Consider the following 20,100-nt stretch of genomic DNA (forward strand, 5'->3'; position numbering starts at 1 on the left):
TAACAAAAAATAAAAATAAAAAGATCATTGTTGATGATTAAAACGATCTTAATTTAAAACTAAAAAACTAAAATAAATAAAAGATAAAATGATGAATAAAGTTGAAAAAACAGCGAAATCAGTGGGAGGGCAGCACCCCAGCGCCCCCTATGGGCCAGCCGCAACTGCTGTAATGTATTTATTATCAACTTAAACAATATTATCCAGAAGCTACACTTGGTTTATAGAAATGGTGAAATGTATTGTTCTTCACTAACCTTGTTTTTTCTGCCTGAGCTTTATTTTTGTTGTTTCAATCCAAAGATTAGTTTGTGAAAATAAGGGCGACATTAGATCGACCACATGATGTCGAAATCAAACTTTTCAAGTTCTTGGCTACAAAAGGTTATTGATTATAATTTATTAAACATTTGTCTCTGTTTGAAAGTCTTATGGAAAGAATTTTAGGAGAGACACTTTCCAGCTCCTCTTCATCCGACACCTTGATCCAAAATCGTAAAACAGCAGAATCCAGTCCAGGTTGAAAGAATTAAAAATCCCATAAATCCTGTTTAAGAGCGAAGGAAAAGGTCGACAGGTGGACGAGACAAAATGTGGTCGTTTGGCCTCGAATTTGACAGAAAACACTTCATCTTACGTCTCAATGGATGACATTTGTTCAAGGGTTTCCTGCGTATCTTAACCAAGTTTAGATCCTGTCGACCAAAGTCACGGCTCAGAGATCCAGCTCTGAAGCTCCAGTGTGGTCTGGGTTTGTCCCAGGATTTCCTCCCAATTGAACACAAGCCTGACAAGATGCCACCACAACTGTCTGACCTTGAGCTCTACTCTCTGTGTTGGGTTAGTTATGGCTGTAAAACAAACGTGTGATATGATGCAAAATAAACTTAACACGTTGTAAACAGATGTAAATCACATTCGTTTTCTAATCCCCGACATGGAAATGCTGCGTTTCACGACCCAGAACCTTCGGCACCACGAGTCCTGCAGGCCCAAGGATATCGCTCCCGGTATCTCGCCTCATCTTTCTGAGTGACATCACAGCGCCTGGAGGCTCAATTCCCTCTGCCAATATCATCACTAAACATGAGGACGCCACCATCAATGAGAAGAATATGGAAAAAAAAAACTGAAGGCATCTGCTCGGCTCTGAGGTCTCGGCCAATCTGCCCGGACCGGGATCGCTCTCCTCCGGCGAGCAATTACACACGACCCTGTTGAGCGTCGTCCGGGGACGGCGGGCGGCGAGTCGCCGGGGATTTAATGAAATGCCAAAATGGAGGAACAGAAATTGCCTTCGCGAGCGAAACCTGAAGGTTGCTGGTGCTTCTCAGGATGCGGGTTGAGGAGCAGCCAAAGTCATCTTTGAGTTTTTTTTTTCTTCTCGGGAAATGAGAAGCTGCGACGTCTTCAAAGGTCAGCTGGGCGTTTAATGGGCGTCTGCGTCTTAAATGAGTCATTATGGCCCATGATGGAGTCTCTCCGCCTCAAAGGTAAAGGACTCTAAACAAGATTCTTTAGGTTGAGCCAATTATCAGTCATTCTGTCGCCATAGCAACTATAGTTCTCTGGTGCTCCCACTAATGACTCACTTACAACCACAGCTCGGTGTTATTTTCTATCCCGGACATTCCTTCCTCTCTGATCACACTGAGGTCTACTCTATGGATGTGGTCCCTTCATAACCCCACTCTTGTCCATGCCCTGCTTATGGTCCAGACCTGGGTTAAGTCCAGTCCTGGTTCTCCTCACGTCATCACGGTTCAGGACCAGAGAAGAGAAATCCTTCCAGACTGTTGCTCCTAAGCTTTGGAACCATCTTCTCTCTCTTTGCTCTTGATGATCTACTGACTCCTTCAAGAAACATCTTAAGACGTTTTTATTTGTTCAGGCTTTTCACTGATTTTCTGGAACTCCTGTTGTGTTATCAGTTTTATCTTGATTTTTAAAGTATATACTTTATTGAATATTGTTTGATTGTTTAAGCGCTGTGACCCTGGTCTGGAAAAGCGCTATACAAATAAAAATGACTTACTTACTTACTTACTACTAATCTCTCTACCTGGTTTACCTTGTTAAATCCCTCAGGCTTTGAAACTTCGACTGGATCTTATCTTGGTCACCTTTACTGCCCTGTACTTCTTCATCCTGGAACATGTCTGCTCTGTACTCAGAGCCAAAGACTGCCAGGTATCTTCCTGCTTTCTGGTCCGTAACCATCTCCCGGCCTATTACCTTCATCTACTCCCTGGTCTTTCATGTGGTCCTGCACTTACTCTTTATGAAGGCTGTCAAACCTAATCGAGCGCGAGGTTCACTGTTGAACAAGTAGCTTTTCAAACATTTTATAATTCCTCGAGTGCATCCGAGGCAAATGTTGCTCTTTTCATCGCTGCTCTTTCTCTTTCTCTACGGCATCTCGTGTCCTTGCACCTTGGTTTTGTAGTTGTAACGGCTCCTCACTGCTTCTGATGGTCTACTACTTGTCCCTTCAGGTCCCACACGCCCAGTTCTACCAGAGTCTTTTGTCCTGTTTCAGAAACATTCTTAGGGTACCCATTGTTTTTCTGTGATCCCAGATCTACTATAGTCCATGTATTGCACACATGGTCAGACCATCACACAAGGACCTCACACTGAGGGCCGCTATGCCAGGAGCTCGGCATCTTGGTCGGCATCATCGGGAGAGCGGACTTACCGGACTTGGCTGGTGGAGGAGTCGGGGTCTCTGGCGTTGACAGACCCGATGATCGTGTTGATGGGGGCGTTCTCCTTCACCTCCAGCTGGTACACGGGCTTGGAGAAGATGGGCGGCTCGTCGGAATCCTCCACCACGATCTTAACCGTGGCCGTGTCCTTGTAGGGTCCGCCCCCGCTGGCCTCGGGCCGGAGGTTTGTTGCCTCCAGCTTCAGCGTATATGCTCGCTTGGTCTCGAAGTCCAGAGGCTGATGAACAGAGAGAAGGCGGATTCAGAGATAAAAACTTTATAAGCGTGAACGAGGAAACGTCTTCAAATGTAACCAACGAAACTTGAACTAAATATGTCGTTTGAATTAAGATACAAGATCAAACTTTATTAAGCGTTCTGACAACTCTGTTCACTCCCATGGTAACGATGTTCAAAAAGATGTTCAAAAGGCTTCAAGCAGCAGCGCGTGAGACTGGTGTTGTGAGCAGACAAATGTTGAGTGAGCAGCAGAGAAGTTGAGCGCGTGTATGACGGCTAGAGCGCACGTGTATGACTGTTTGAGCGCAGCAGAGTGATTTTGAGTGTACAACAACCGAGACGCACTCGCTCAAACCGGTGTCAGTAATATCACTCCATAGACGTCCACCATGATGTGACCTGAGTCTTTAATCCCATCCTGTGATGACGCAATGACAGAATTCCGCCCACGGCGTGTCGGTTCAGTCGGCGCAGTAATGAAAGTGTTTGTAAACAAGTCACCAAGTAATGTTCATATATAAGGCGCTCAGGATTCTAAGGTGCACTGTTGTTTTTAGAGAAAAGTAAAGGCTTTTAAATGCACCTTATAGTGCGGAAAATACAGTATATATTTTTTAAATGATATAAATCCAGTCGACAGTACAACTCAGGCTTCAATGGAGACTTTTATAGCTTTAAATCATGACATAAATATTAAGTTTTGTTTCTTTGTTCATGAAACTATGAATAAAATCAGCATCGATTTCAGCGATTAATCTTCAGAGCCGGAGCCAGTCGGGATTTTTAAAGATTCTTCTCTTTCTCTGGTTCAACACCAGTCTTTTTCTGGCTCGGATCTTCGGGGACGGTCCAGACTGTCACAATTTTCCCGGGAACCTCGACTGCACGCGTGAATACGGGCAGAATAATGGGATCAAGTCACTTCCACGCTCGGCAGCAGGATTTATGGGGGAATGAAACTGGGCCTCGTCGCTCGAGGGGACGCGAACAAGTCCGGGCAGCGCCGAGGATCCATGAGGAGGCAGCTGAGCACAGGCGGAGGATTCGTCCCTGAGCCAGACTGGATGGAGACGGAAGGAAACAATGACACCAGGCACCAGAGAATCCCCCAGAAGCCCCGGAAGCCCCGCATGGTCCGAGAAGTCATTACAGACCCCCCTCCTACGCTTCTTTTAGTCCCACCGCTTCCAGGAGGTGCCACCTTGAGCAGGAGCTTTAGTTCAGAAGAACCACGTCAGCGGGTTCTGATGACAAAGACGCCAGAGGACTGGATTAATCACGGCCGCAGACCCGACGCTCAGACTCACCGGCTGATGGACGAGCAGACGACTTGACCTCAGTTGACACGACAGTTGTTTCACTGACAAACAGTACCTTGTTTGAAGTATTCCATGTAGTAATGAAAACATTACTACATGGAATACTTGGAATATCTCTCAATGTTCTTTTATCAAATACAGTTGTAGATCTCAGAAGTTTTTCTAGTAGTATTAGTGAATATTATATTCGTAGTTAAATCTATAATAGTAGTAGTCAAAGAAGTTGTATTAAATATGTAGAATTTGAGGTCATAGTACTATCAGGGTGATAATATTAGAATGAAGCAGTATGATAATCGATCAAAGAACTAACCAGCTCAAGTTGATGCTCATTAACTCGGTAGAAGTTTGTTTGGACGTAAACTTTGCAGTATTTGTCATTTTATCAGTAGTACAGGCCGTTGCATCATTTGTGGTAGAACTAGCAGTACTATTGAAGACACCAGAGCTGAAGGTACAAGTAGCAATAATACTCTGGTCTTAAAATTGATCAAAACTAGAAATAGAAACTAGAAACATAAGATTAAGCAGTAGTCCTTCTAAATAAATACATAAATAACATACCCGGATTATTCCTCCTGAATTAGCTGCAAATTTTTTGGATTATTTCTCTTTAATTAGTTTAAATATTCCTGGATTATTCCTTTTAAATTAGCTCCAATATTCCTAAATTATTCATATTTAATTAGCTAAAATATTCCTGGATTAATTCTCTCCAACTAGTTCAAATTGTCCTGGATTATTCCTCCTTAATTAGTTTGAATATTCCTGGATTATTCCTCTTAATTAGCTCAAATATTCCCGAATTATTCCTCATTAATTAGCTCAAATATTCCTAAATATTCCTGGATTATTCCTCTTTAATTAGTTCAAATATTCCTAAATATTCCTGGATTATTCCTCTGTAATTAGTTCAAACATTCCTGGAGTATTCCTCTTAATTAGCTCAAATATTCCTGGATTAATTCTCTCTAATTAGTTCAAATTGTCCTGGATTATTCCTCCTTAATTTGCTCAAATATTCCCGAATTATTCCTCATTAATTAGCTAAAATATTCCTAAATATTCCTGGATTATTCCTCTTTAATTAGTTCAAACATTCCTGGATTATTCCTCTTAATTAGCTCAAGTATTCCCGAATTATTCCTCTTTAATCAGATCCAACGTTCCGAGGTCGGCTGGTGTGATTGAAAGCGTGACTTGATTTCCAGGATTCTCTCCACGAGTCTCTTCTGTTTGTTCCAGAGTTTCCGACCTTCAGGGATTCAGAATCCCGTCAACACGAGGCGCTCGGAGACTCCTTCGGCTGGATTAGTATTCCGAGGAAGTGCAGACGCCGCTCAGACGCCAGGAAAGTGGAAGAGGGAGAATTCTCATCCCAAATACAGCGAGTTCCGTCCTGACAAGCAGGAGCTGAAGATTGTACTCAAGGATTTCAGGAGGAAACCGTGAAAGTGAAACGTTGTGAAGTTGAACGTCTGAACGACTCAGAGCAGGTTTTTCATTTATTTATTTTGTGTTAATTAAATTGATTTGATCTCAAGTTAAAATAAACCATTGGATGAAAGTAAAGAACGAACCATGGTTTGGTTTATTTTCAGTTCGTTTTGTGGTATTTTTGCTTTACAAATGAAAATAGTTTTTAGTTTTAGTGTGTGTGTGTGTGTGTGTGTGTGTGTGTGTGTGTGTGTGTGTGTGTGTGTGTGTGTGTGTGTGTGTGTGTGAATATCTTCCATTTGTTTTATAGTAAAAAGTAATTGATTTATTTTAGAGTGTTTTTTATCTGATTTGGTTGAATTTTATTCAACTTTTTTATCTATGGAAAGTTGACATTTCTATAAATATATATATATATAATATGTATAATATTTTCTTAGTTAAATATTTTGTTTGTAACGATTTTTTCTTTTTTTTTTTAATTAATTTAAATAATTTTGTATTCTTCTTTAACTAAATATCATTTCATTTTCTATTAAAATACTTCTTAATTTATGAACGTATGAATTCATTGTAATTTAAATTATGATATTTCTTTGGTGGATTTATTGATATATTTAACAATAAGATTTTTCTACTGGATTGGCTCTAAATTATTTCATTTTTAAAGCTTTTAAATCTCAGTATTAAAAGTTACTTTAACATAAAACTCAATATTAAAGTTCTTCTACGTGTCCTTTGATGTTGTGACCTCCATTGTTGTAGTTTTCACCTTCCAGAGTTCTTCACACACACACACACACACACACACACACACACACACACACACACACACACTGTACATGTCATTGTACATCACAACACAATCTCCGTGATGAACCACTTTCTTCTCCCGAGCACGACTCTTGGTTCAGAGCCGCCCGTCCATCAATCACCAGCTGATCCGATGTGAAGAACATCTTCAGTGGAACGTATAGAATTCATACATGACTAAAGAACACACACACACACACACACACACACACACACACACACACACACACACACACACACACACACACACACACACACACACACACACACACACACACACACTCACACACGCGTGTGTGTTCAAGTGTCGCCCGGATGTCCTTGAGAGCGTCTCTCGCCCGTTATTAAAACATATTCTTGTTTTCAAATGGAAATTTCTGGCGAAGGCGTCGGAGAAGAGGTGGCTGATGGGTAACGAGGTAGGGAGGGGGATGAGATCACTTCGTTCTCATTAACGTGTCACACGCGTCTCCTCTCGTCCTCAGCTAACGAGTGGAAAAGACTTAAGACGGTCCATGAAAACTACTTCACCAATTAATGTCTCAGTCATCAGTAAAGTGTGTACGCGAATGTGTGTTGGTGTGATGTGTGACTCTATTGTATCATTAGTGTGTGTGTTGTTGTTGTGATGTGTGACTCTATTGTATCATTAGCGTGTGTGTGTTGTTGTGATGTGTGACTCTATTGTATCATCAGTGTGTGTTGTTGTGATGTGTGACTCTATTGTATCATCAGTGTGTGTTGTTGTGATGTGTGACTCTATTGTACATAAGTGTGTGTTGTTGTGATGTGTGACTCTATTGTATCATCATTGTCTGTGTGTTGTTGTGATGTGTGACTCTATTGTAAATAAGTGTGTGTGTTGTTGTGATGTGTGACTCTATTGTATCATCAGTGTGTGTGTGTTGTTGTGATGTGTGACTCTATTGTATCATCAGTGTGTGTGTGTTGTTGTGATGTGTGACTCTATTGTATCATCAGTGTGTATGTGTTGTTGTGATGTGTGACTCTATTGTATCATCAGTGTGTGTGTGTGTTGTTGTGATGTGTGACTCTATTGTATCATCAGTGTGTGTGTTGTTGTGATGTGTGACTCTATTGTATCATCAGTGTGTGTGTGTTGTTGTGATGTGTGACTCTATTGTACATAAGTGTGTGTCTTGTTGTGATGTGTGACTCTATTGTATCATCAGTGTGTGTGTTGTGATGTGTGACTCTATTGTATCATCAGTGTGTGTGTTGTTGTGATGTGTGACTCTATTGTATCATCAGTGTGTGTGTGTTGTTGTGATGTGTGACTCTATTGTATCATCAGTGTGTGTGTGTTGTTGTGATGCGTGACTCTATGGTATCATCAGTGTGTGTGTCTGTGTGTTGTTGTGATGTGTTTGTATCAAGCATGGAGGTTTGTCACCATGAGTCATCAATGGTCTCCACCTCCATGGACTTGTTGTATAAACAAAGCGTGCTCACAGCTGGAGGAGGAAGCCATTATTACGTCATCATGGACTCTCGTAACCTCTCGTTCGTCCAGATTTCAGAGTGTAAAACATGTGTATCCTGTGACATCATCATCTCGTCTCACCTTCTTGATCCGAACGATCCCCTCCTGCGTCTGTGGATCGCAGACGATCTCGAACATTCCCTGCTCGTCTCCCTCGATGACGCTGTACGTGGACTTGGCGTTGTCACCGATGTCGCGATCGTTCGCCTTCACTTTCCCGCCAGTCTTTCCGACCGGAAGGTCCTCAGGGATCACGAAGTCATACAGACCTGCAGGAGAGAAGGAGGCGTCACATGGTTTACTAACTAGTTATAGTATAGTTAGTTGTACTGTATTAATATTAGTTATATTATAGTTATTTTATAGTTTGTTATATTGGAGTTATATTATAGTTATAATATAACTAGTTATATTATAGATAGTTATATTATAGATAGTTATATTATAGTTATATTATAACTAGTTATATTATAATTATAATATAACTAGTTATATTATAGATAGTTATATTATAGTTATATTATAACTAGTTATATTATAATTATAATATAACTAGTTATATTATAGATAGTTATATTATAGTTTATTTTATAGTTAGTTATATTATAGTTAGTTGTATTGTAGTTATATTATAGTTATAATATAACTAGTTATATTATAGTTATATTATAACTAGTTATATTATAATTATAATATAATTAGTTATATTATAGATAGTTATATTATAGTTTATTTTATAGTTAGTTATATTATAGTTAGTTGTATTGTAGTTATATTATAACTAGTTATATTATAGATAGTTATATTATAGTTATATTATAACTAGTTATATTGTAATTATATTATAAGTAGTTATATTATAATTAGTTATATTATAGTTATATTATAACTTGTTATATACTAGTTAGTTATATTACAGTTAGTTATATTGTATTTATATTATAGTTAGTTATATTGTATTTATATTATAGTTAGTTATATTGTATTTATATTATAGTTAGTTATATTGTATTTATATTATAGTTAGTTATATTGTATTTATATTATAGTTAGTTATATTGTATTTATATTATAATTAGTTATATTGTATTTATATTATAGTTAGTTATATTGTATTTATATTATAGTTAGTTATATTGTATTTATATTATAATTAGTATATTTATAGTCAGTTGTATAAGTCAGGTCGATTCAAATTAAATAAATAAAAAAAATATCCTTAATATTAATATGAAATGGTGTAAAATATAAGAATGAAATATAACAAATATTTTGATTTGATTTAGAGAAACAAACAAAAAGAAAATAGTTATTAAATTTTATTTATTTTCAATTTCATGAGAAAATCCACACGTTGTGTTTCATGTATTTGCAATAATTGAAACATTAATTTTAACTTTGTTATTTACAATCAATGAATAAAAATGAACTAAACTGTTGTTTAAACTAAACACAGTCAACATGACATAAATTAAAATTGATTGATTTGTAATTAATATAATTAAATGATTCAAAAATAGAACACAAACAACCAATACACAATTATTATTATTGTTATTTCCTAAACAGCCTTTTTTCGAATTACAATAATTAATTTTTTGTTATTATAACTTTTCGCTCCTCGATTTAAAAGCTTCAGGTTTTATTTTGAAGTTTTCTGAGCAACACGACGCCATCTTTTCTTCAGACGAAAAAAAACGACTCACTCTTGGCGAACTTGGGCGGGTTGTCGTTGATGTCGGTCAGCGTCACGGTGACCGTGGTGGTCCCCGACAGGCCGCCCATGTGACCCCCCATATCCTTGGCCTGGATGACCACCAGGTACTCCTCCCTCATCTCGCGGTCCATCCCGTAGAGGGCGATTTTTATGGTCGCTGGAGGAGGAAACAGATCATAACACATTAACGCAATTAGAAACGTGATTAATGCGCCGGTGGCGGCGGCGGCGGCGGCGGCGGCGGAGGAAGCGGAGCGCGGCGTAACCTTCACGCCGGAGTCTGTGGGACGTGTTCTTTTACAAAAGTCGGCGCCCGACGAGGGGAACGAATCCCCGCCGGTGGATCTCCAGGAACATCAGCTGTGTTTGTTTTGCTCGGCGCTCGTTGTCATTCTGATGGAGTGAGAATTATGCTGTCTGTCTCGTATAATCTTGAATATCGTATGCAGAACGGACCTTATTGACTCCGCCACGGCGCCGAATATAAAAAGGGCTCAGCGTCGGCGTGCGGGGATAATCCACTCAGGAAACACAGGCCCGCAGGATCATCAAATGAATATAAAACCCCTCATAAAAGCCAGGCTTTGGCACGACACCCCGCCTTGCTCCTGAGCCGCCGCAGACAATGAGAATCTGCCTGGCGTGGATGGAAGCGCCGGGAGGGAGTCCATGTCGTCGGCGCATGAATCTTCTCGAGGAAAAAGATTCTCCTCGGAGACGAGCGGAAGCGCAAGGACGACTTTTTTTTTTTCCAGGGTGACGGACGCGGCTGACGGACCGAAGGACGCCGGGTTTTAAACAAAACAAGACGCCGTCGATGCTCCGTCAACGAGGACGGCGCCGACCTTGACGTCGGGGATGACGGAGCGGTAGACGTGATGTCGGCGAGTTTGTTTGTTGGGGTTCGGTCCAATGATGTCGAGCGATACTCGTGTTTCTAGACGCCGGAGAATATTGACGAAACCATTCATAGATGAGACGACATGAGGTCAGTGTCGACCGATGTGACGCACAATCGACGAAGGCTTCCATGTTTTTATTGTACGCCTTCCAAAGAAAAATATCTGACTGAGGTAATGAACCTAAAATACTTGTTACATCAGGATAAGTATCTTTGTTGCTTTTGTACTTTGTTCAAGTAGGTCAACCAGGTGATGTCACAGTATCTGGACTAGTAAGGAAGTAATTTATATTTATATTGAGCTTTTCTAGACCAGGGTCACAAAGCGCTTAAACAATCAAAACAATATTCAATAAAGTACATACTTTAAAGGTCAAGATAAAACTGATAACACAACAGGAGTTCCAGAAAATCAAGGAAAAGCTTGAACAAATAGACATGTTTGAAGATGTTTCTTGAAGGAGTCAGTAGACTCCATAGGAAGGTCATCATCCACTCGTTCATTCATTCATTTTCTTTTTCTTAATCCCTTATTTGGGTCACGGAGGGGTCGGAGTCTATCCCAGTATCATAGGGTGAGAGGCAGAGGACACCCTGGACAGGACGCCAGTCTGTCTCAGGACACACAAAGACACACAACCATTCACACACACACTCATACCTACGGACAATTTCCTCCAAGTTCTCAATCAACCTCTGTATGTTTGTGGACTGTGGGAGGAAACCGGAGTGTCCGGAGTAAAACCACACAACACGGGGAGAACATACTAACTACACAAGTTGGCTCCCTCACAACCTGGAAGCGAACCTGCAACCTTCTTGCTGTGAGGCGATGGCACTGATCCATCCATTCATCATCACTTATTATTATTATTATTATTATTTATTATTCCTTATTCCTTATTCCTTATTCCTTATTCCTTATTCCTTATTCCTTATTCCTTATTCCTTATTCCTTATTCCTTATTATTATTATTATTATTATTATTATTATTATTCCTTATTATTATTATTATTATTCCTTATTATTATTATTATTATTCCTTATTATTCCTTATTATTATTATTATTATTATTATTATTATTATTCCTTATTATTATTATTATTATTATTATTATTATTATTCCTTATTATTATTATTCCTTATTATTATTATTATTATTATTATTCCTTATTATTCCTTATTATTATTATTATTCCTTATTATTATTATTATTATTATTATTCCTTATTATTATTATTCCTTATTATTATTATTATTCCTTATTATTCCTTATTATTATTATTATTCCTTATTATTATTATTATTCCTTATTATTATTATTATTATTATTATTATTATTATTCCTTATTATTCCTTATTATTATTATTATTCCTTATTATTATTATTATTATTATTATTATTCCTTATTATTATTCCTTATTATTATTATTATTATTATTATTATTATTATTATTATTATTATTATTATTCCTTATTATTATTATTATTATTCCTTATTATTATTCCTTATTATTATTATTATTATTATTATTATTATTATTATTATTATTATTATTATTATTATTATTATTCCTACCACATCAATCAACATGCATCTCTTAAATGGGGAGACACCCTCCGACCCCTTAGACCAGATCGTCCCCCATAAGAGGGAGTCTTTTCCTCGGCACCAGTACACGGGACAGAACAGCAGAAAACAGAAGAGAACGAAACCCATTAAGCACAAAAAACAATAGAGTGTATCTTCAGGTCACCTTGCTCTTCTCTTCAGGGCTGCTATAATGGAGGGTAGAAGACACGCTAGTCTGTAGAGCATCAGGGTTCTCCTGATGACAGTGACCTATGTTGCCCACCTGGGACCCCCCATCCTTCACGAATACACATCGGAAAGACCAGGCTGTCCTTGACAACAACAGGGTTTGAAACAAAGTGCCAGTGACGTCACCGTCGGTTACTCATCTACTCACTTGAAGACACTTTGTGGTCGAATCCATCCTGGAAACCCCGTCTCTGAGTTAGACCGGGGTCAGGTTCAGAGGTCGGCGTTAGAGCGTTCAAGGACACCGAGGCTAAAAGTATGTTTTCAATGATGTTAAACTTCTTCTCTTTCTTTTCATCTGCACTCGATAAACTATTGATTATCGTCTACATTGATTTGACTTTTTTAAAGTGTTTCCTCTAACAACGACTATCTTGGCCGTTAAGAGGTTATTTGCATGATTCACTAAAATAAACGACATCTGTGTTCCTGCCTCTCGATCATCTTATCTCGACATAAGTTGGTTCCATTCTAACTTGGATAAGATTCCGTTGAACCCTGAAGATAACGGTGGAGTCAGATGTATGTAAACCAGGGTCAGGTTCTCACGTGAAGATCCCACTCAGTATTCAACACCTTCTCCAGTCAAGGCCGGGAGGAAGAGTCTTCTAGAGCTATAGCTGCGAAACATCTTAAAATAATGTCTATTTAAGCCTAAAATATTCTGCCTTTTCATCTCCTCGTCTTGTCGTTCTGGTGTTTAAGGAAAGGATGTGTCTGAGGAAACATAGATACCTTTATGATTTCAGGAAAAACTTGATTCTATAGACATCATGAACTTTCTTGGAGGTTTCTTCGCCTCCTATTAACGCCTTTGGGACACAAATATGTTTATTTAATTTAGACAAACAAACAAAAAGAAAATAAAGTTGTTAAATTTATTTTCAATTTCATGAGAAAATCCACATTGCGATAATTGAAACATGAAACTTGAAACAAGTTAAATTATTGTTATTTACAATAAATGAATAAAGTTGAACTAAACTGTTGTTTAAACTAAACACAGTCAACATGACATAAATGATAATTAATTAAGTTATAATTTTAATTTATATAATTAAAGGATTAAAAATACGACAAGAACAACAAATACAAAATTATTTTTATTTCCTAATGAGGCATCAACTTGCCTTTTTTTCCAATTACAATCGTTTATTTTTTATTATTATTATTTTCTTGAATCGCTCCTAAATTCTAAAAGCTGCAGGTTTTATTTTGAAGCAACACGAAGGACTTTGCTTTCACTAAAATTAGTTTAAAACTCTCTCCATTGTCACGTTATTTTCACAGCCATGAACCTCGTTGTTTTTTCTTCATCCTCACAGTTTCTCACACGTTCTGCTCAAATCTTCAAGAGAACGGATGAGAAAAGATCAACAGTGGCTTCAGAAAGGCTTCGCTAACGTTGCGTTATCTCGTTGCTAACCTTCATGGAGACGATGTCGTGAGTCTTTATGTCCTTGTTTTGTGTTCGGATCCCAGATTTCCACGAGAAAAGATTCCGAGGAAAGAAGCTTCAGATCGTTGCTTTTCTTGTGCTTTTCAAGGCCAACGAGGACGGACTCGACACGCAGAACGACAGACGACGATCACGACAGAGCGACTTCCTTGACAATCCATCCTTTTTCTTCCTTTCTGTTACCCAGCAACAGCCGAAGCTAACCTCCAGCGTACTTTACTGACGCCTCACCTGCTCAGGTGTATCCACTCCAGCGTGTGCTCGCTCGGACCAGCGACTGTTTCGTGTTCATCAAGTTCTGCAAAAGAGAAAAGTGGCCGAAACGCCTCGTGAGGGCGATCTCCGGGTCAAGTTGACCCGGTGGCCCTTACACAAATGTGTTTGAGATATCCCTTGCCTTGACTCCCGGGTCACCCTGATACGCCTTCGTTGGTTTTGTTTGAGGAACATTTCAATTTATGCCTCGACACTTTTCTCCAAACGACCGACAACAATTCGACACATTCACACACACATTCACACATACATTCACACACACAATCACACACACATTCACACATACATTCACACACACAATCACACACACAATCACAAACACATTCACGCATACATTCACACACACATTCACGCATACATTCACACATACATTCACACACACAATCACACACACAATCACACACACAATCACACACACATTCACGCATACATTCACACACACATTCACACACACAATCACACACACAATCACACACACAATCACACACACATTCACGCATACATTCACACATACATTCACACACACAATCACACATACATTCACACACACAATCACACACACATTCACGCATACATTCACACACACATTCACGCATACATTCACACATACATTCACACACACAATCACACACACAATCACACACACAATCACACACACAATCACGCATACATTCACACTTACATTCACACACACAATCACACACACAATCACACACACAATCACACAGACATTCACGCATACATTCACACACACATTCACGCATACATTCACACATACATTCACACACACAATCACACACACAATCACACACACAATCACAAACACATTCACGCAGACATTCACACATACATTCACACACACATTCACGCATACATTCACACACACATTCACACACACAATCACAAACACAATCACACACACAATCACAAACACAATCACGCACACAATCACAAACACAATCACACATACAATCACACACATTCACACACACAATCACACATACAATCACACACACAATCACACACACAATCACACACACAATCACAAACACATTCACACACACAATCACACACACATTCACGCATACATTCACACACACATTCACGCATACATTCACACATACATTCACACACACAATCACACACACAATCACACACACAATCACACACACAATCACGCATACATTCACACTTACATTCACACACACAATCACACACACAATCACACACACAATCACACAGACATTCACGCATACATTCACACACACATTCACGCATACATTCACACATACATTCACACACACAATCACACACACAATCACACACACAATCACAAACACATTCACGCAGACATTCACACATACATTCACACACACATTCACGCATACATTCACACACACATTCACACACACAATCACAAACACAATCACACACACAATCACAAACACAATCACGCACACAATCACAAACACAATCACACATACAATCACACACATTCACACACACAATCACACATACAATCACACACACAATCACACACACAATCACACACACAATCACAAACACATTCACACACACAATCACACATACAATCACACACACAATCACACACACAATCACACACACAATCACGCACACAATCACGCACACAATCACGCACACAATCACGCACACAATCACGCACACAATCACACACACAATCACGCACACAATCACGCACACAATCACGCACACAATCACGCACACAATCACGCACACAATCACACACACAATCACGCACACAATCACACACACAATCACGCACACAATCACGCACACAATCACACACACAATCACGCACACAATCACGCACACAATCACGCACACAATCACGCACACAATCACGCACACAATCACGCACACAATCACACACACAATCACGCACACAATCACGCACACAATCACACACACAATCACGCACACAATCACAAACACATTCACACACACAATCACGCACACAATCACAAACACATTCACACACACAATCACGCACACAATCACACACACAATCACACACACAATCACAAACACATTCACACACACAATCACGCACACAATCACAAACACATTCACACACACAATCACGCACACAATCACACACACAATCACACACACAATCACAAACACATTCACACACACAATCACGCACACAATCACAAACACAATCACACACACAATCACACACACAATCACAAACACATTCACACACACAATCACGCACACAATCACAAACACATTCACACACACAATCACGCACACAATCACGCACACTTTCACACACACACTCACACACTGATTGGAGGAGGTGGTACCACAGAGCGCCAGGAACAATCAGGGTTAACAGCCTTCAGAGACACACTGTTATCTGAGGCTGGGATTGAACGTTTGAGTCACTTTAACCGTCTGAGCTCTGGTTACTACTGGTTAGTCTTTCGTTTATCTTCAACTTCTGGCTCCATCTCTGAAGGTTCAGAGTCAGACTAGGATGGAAATCCAGCAGATCCTGTCAGGATGAGACGTATTTTGACTTTTGTTACTTTTAGAAACAGCTTTTTTTCATGTTAAAACAAAGATTATTATTATCAGATCTTTCATCATATCCAGAGCTTAGTAGCATCTGTATGTTGCTTGTTTCTAGACTAGACCTATAGTTACTGTATTCTCCGGACTATAAGTGTCTCCGGAGAACAAGTATCTCCAGCCATAAAATAAATAATAAAGAAGAAAAAACATATATAAGTCGCACTGGAGTATAAGTCGCATTTTTGGGTGAAATTGATTTGATAAAATCCAAGAACAGACATGTGATCTTGAAAGACAAGTTAAAATAAAACTAGAGGCAACAACAGAATAATGTTACGTTACATGAAGTGAGAACCTGGTATGTTAACATAACATATGAAGAGTTATTCAGAGAACTATAGCATCAATAACTAACTAGTTTACCAAACCATCCGTGTAACTCCAAATAACTCTTCATCCTCGTGTCACTTTTAAACAACTAACTAACTCCGGAGGTAGAAGATGCTTCCTCTTCTACGTGGAAATGATCAACACAGGCCTAGAGCGCCCTCTGGTGGTTTAGTGTGAAAATAACATGTGAAATGATATACCGCTAATAATGTGGTAATAATTTCACACATAAGTCGCTCCAGAGTATAAGTCGTACTCCCGGACAAACTATGAAATAAACTGCCACTTATAGTCCGGAAAATACGGTAATATGAAAAATAGTTTACTTATGGTTAAAATATGCTTCTGTAATCTAATGTGCTAGCATACAATGTTACGAGAGTTACACACTCCCCAACTTGTTTATTTTCCCTAAGATTTCCAAATATTAATTGGGAAAAACATTTGCTTTTAATCTTTGTTATTTTTTTTTGGTTGATTTCAGGAACTTTAATCAGCGGATTTGAGTTTGAAGATGTTTGAAGTCACGACCAGTCGCTAACAAAACGTTGCTAAACTGTGATAAGAACTATTTCCAGTGTAAATATTTCATGTTTTCATCGGTTATTCCTTCTCTCGCCGAGTTATTAACTATAAATATGTTTCTTCAAAGTGTCCGCAGTCACTCAACGTGAGTCGCGGCGACGGAGCCTCGAGTCACAACATGACGGCGTCCATGTTGAATATTCCGGGGTTGACGGCGACGCCAGCCAGTGTTTACCACACGTCTAATTTGAAGTCAGGCCTTCCCCGGTTATTACTGAAGCACACACACACACACACACACACACATCTCTGTTGATCATCACTAATTATTCAAATTAATTCCTAATCACTGAATCGGGAGGAAAGACAAACACTCATTTCCATAGCGATTTCTCCGACTTTTCTTTTTTTCCCCGCGACCATTAGCCGATTGATGAATCGCCGCCGCCGCCGTCTTTATTCGCCTCATTTCCATTGTGGAAACAGTTTGTTTCCGTCCGCACCTGACGGTCGATCAAAACATCTGGAGGATGCGAACACGCGACCCCGACGCGACCCCGACGCGACCCCGACGCGACCCCGACGCGACCCCGACGCGACCCCTCGCGGAAGAGCTAACGTGGAGCGACGGCGCCGGAGCGACGAGGACAAGCGCTCGTGAGATTATGCACATAAATTCCACGCACTTGGCTTCCTAGTCCTTGTTTATTATGTTTCTTCCAAAACTTTATTTCCATCTCATTCTTTATTAATGGAACTTTTTCGCCGGTTAAATCTCCTCGATGCAAATCTTCGTCTCAGACGATCAACTTTTGCCAGAAAACTTGTTTTCCAGACACTTCTTCTTCTCTTGCTTTCCGTCTTGTGTCGCGACATGTACCGAGAGACCTTCTAGGAATTCTGGGATTGGTCCGGTTCAGATGAAGCGGCGACCTTCCTACTGTTAGATTAAAATTATTATATTCTATACGTATACGCCATACTTAAATGAATGCTAAAAGATAATCAAAATATAAAGTATAAATTACTCGCTTGATCTAAGATCTTAAACGTTTGACTACACATTCAAAAATCAACATTCCACTCCGGACTGATTCACTGGTTCAAGACAAGCTTGGATCAGGATTAGATACGACACCAGTTATTTAAAACATCTGTTTATCTGCAAATCACACCTTAAATCGTAGATCAAAGAACGAAGTAAGACACACCCGGGAAAAGGGGGCTTAAAGACTGAAACCCCCACCCGAGAACAGTTGAATGATTAGATTACAAGAAAACAAATTAGGATGTCTCTCTACGGGGGATCGGGACACAGGGAACTTGAAAGGACCATTTGGCCGGAAAGGACGACCCCCTGGGCGGGAAATTTGCCTTAAATATAGTGATGTTTCTACAGATCTACAGATAGGGAAGAAGGGTTGGACGGCCAAGGTCTGCCCCACTCGTCTTTATGACCCGGCTCATGAACCAACTTGATTGGATAAAAGCCGGGTCACCCTAGGACGCCTTACCCGAACAAATAAACTCACATGTTTGGCAGATGTTGAATTATACTTGACATTACGTCCACCGACTCCTCGTCTGGTAGAAGAGACTTTTATCTAAGATCATGAACGAGGAGAGGTTAAAAAACCTTCGTCAATATCTAAGGCGTGAATGAACATTTTCGCAGAGTATTGTTCTCTTAAATGCGTCAACAGTTGATGCTGCTCTAGTCATAGTTCAGGTAAAACTCAAAGGTAACGTAATTCCTTCTCTTGTTCTCACTCAAGTGACTGTCAGAACAAGATCAAACATGACTTTAACTCCACGACCTTTCGTAAACTCCCGTAGAGAGAGGGTCAGATATTCAGGAGAGACTCGAAGTAGAACCAGTGCTCCCTTAGGAGATGTTCCTGCAGACCCAGGACCCAGCCTGGCCTGGGAACTCATCGGTAAATCAGTTTTCTAGCGTTTTTCTATCCCTTCATCCAGACCTTAGATTAACGATGGATGGATCAATTCATTTTCACTTACTCGAGCTGTGTCTCAACTCGCATACTTGTGCACTTAAACTTAGTATTTTTAGTGCACAAGTGCGTCTCAATTCTTAGTATGTAAGTGTAGTGCTCCATACACACTAGATTGACACTAAAACACCCACAAAACTGAGTATGGATCGATGGACACTTTCTACACTAAACGACTCCATCTTAGTGACGTTGACTTTTTAAACGGAAGTTACATCGTATATATTTATATATATATTCATATAGTTATAGGTGTATTTTCAGCAGCAGTACGAGGACGACACGTCTTCGCTGCTGATACCGGCGTAAATATCTCGTCAATATTTCTCATATTTCTTGAAACCAAATGTGCTGCCAGCAGGTGTCGCTAGTGTTCCTACAGCTGCTTGAAATCATCCTTAAATAGTAGTAG

The 20,100-nt window shown here is 39.5% G+C and overlaps 1 protein-coding gene across 2 annotated transcripts in view; it reads right to left on the reverse strand.

The window, feature by feature from the left end:
- Nucleotides 1-20,100, reverse strand: part of cdh8 (cadherin 8) — a 152,213-nt gene that overhangs the window by 46,202 nt on the left and 85,911 nt on the right. For both annotated transcript variants that reach the window (XM_087793054.1, XM_087793053.1), the window contains exons 5-7: nt 9,728-9,895; nt 8,103-8,290; nt 2,699-2,946 (exon numbers count right to left, since the gene is read on the reverse strand). In XM_087793054.1, coding sequence (XP_087649180.1) covers nt 2,699-2,946; nt 8,103-8,290; nt 9,728-9,895 — 604 coding nt within the window. The remainder of the gene's footprint in view (nt 1-2,698; nt 2,947-8,102; nt 8,291-9,727; nt 9,896-20,100) is intronic.

Source organism: Callionymus lyra, chromosome 6 (assembly GCF_982586985.1).
Source record: "Callionymus lyra chromosome 6, fCalLyr1.hap1.1, whole genome shotgun sequence".
In the NCBI taxonomy this organism is placed as follows: Eukaryota; Metazoa; Chordata; class Actinopteri; order Syngnathiformes; family Callionymidae; genus Callionymus; species Callionymus lyra.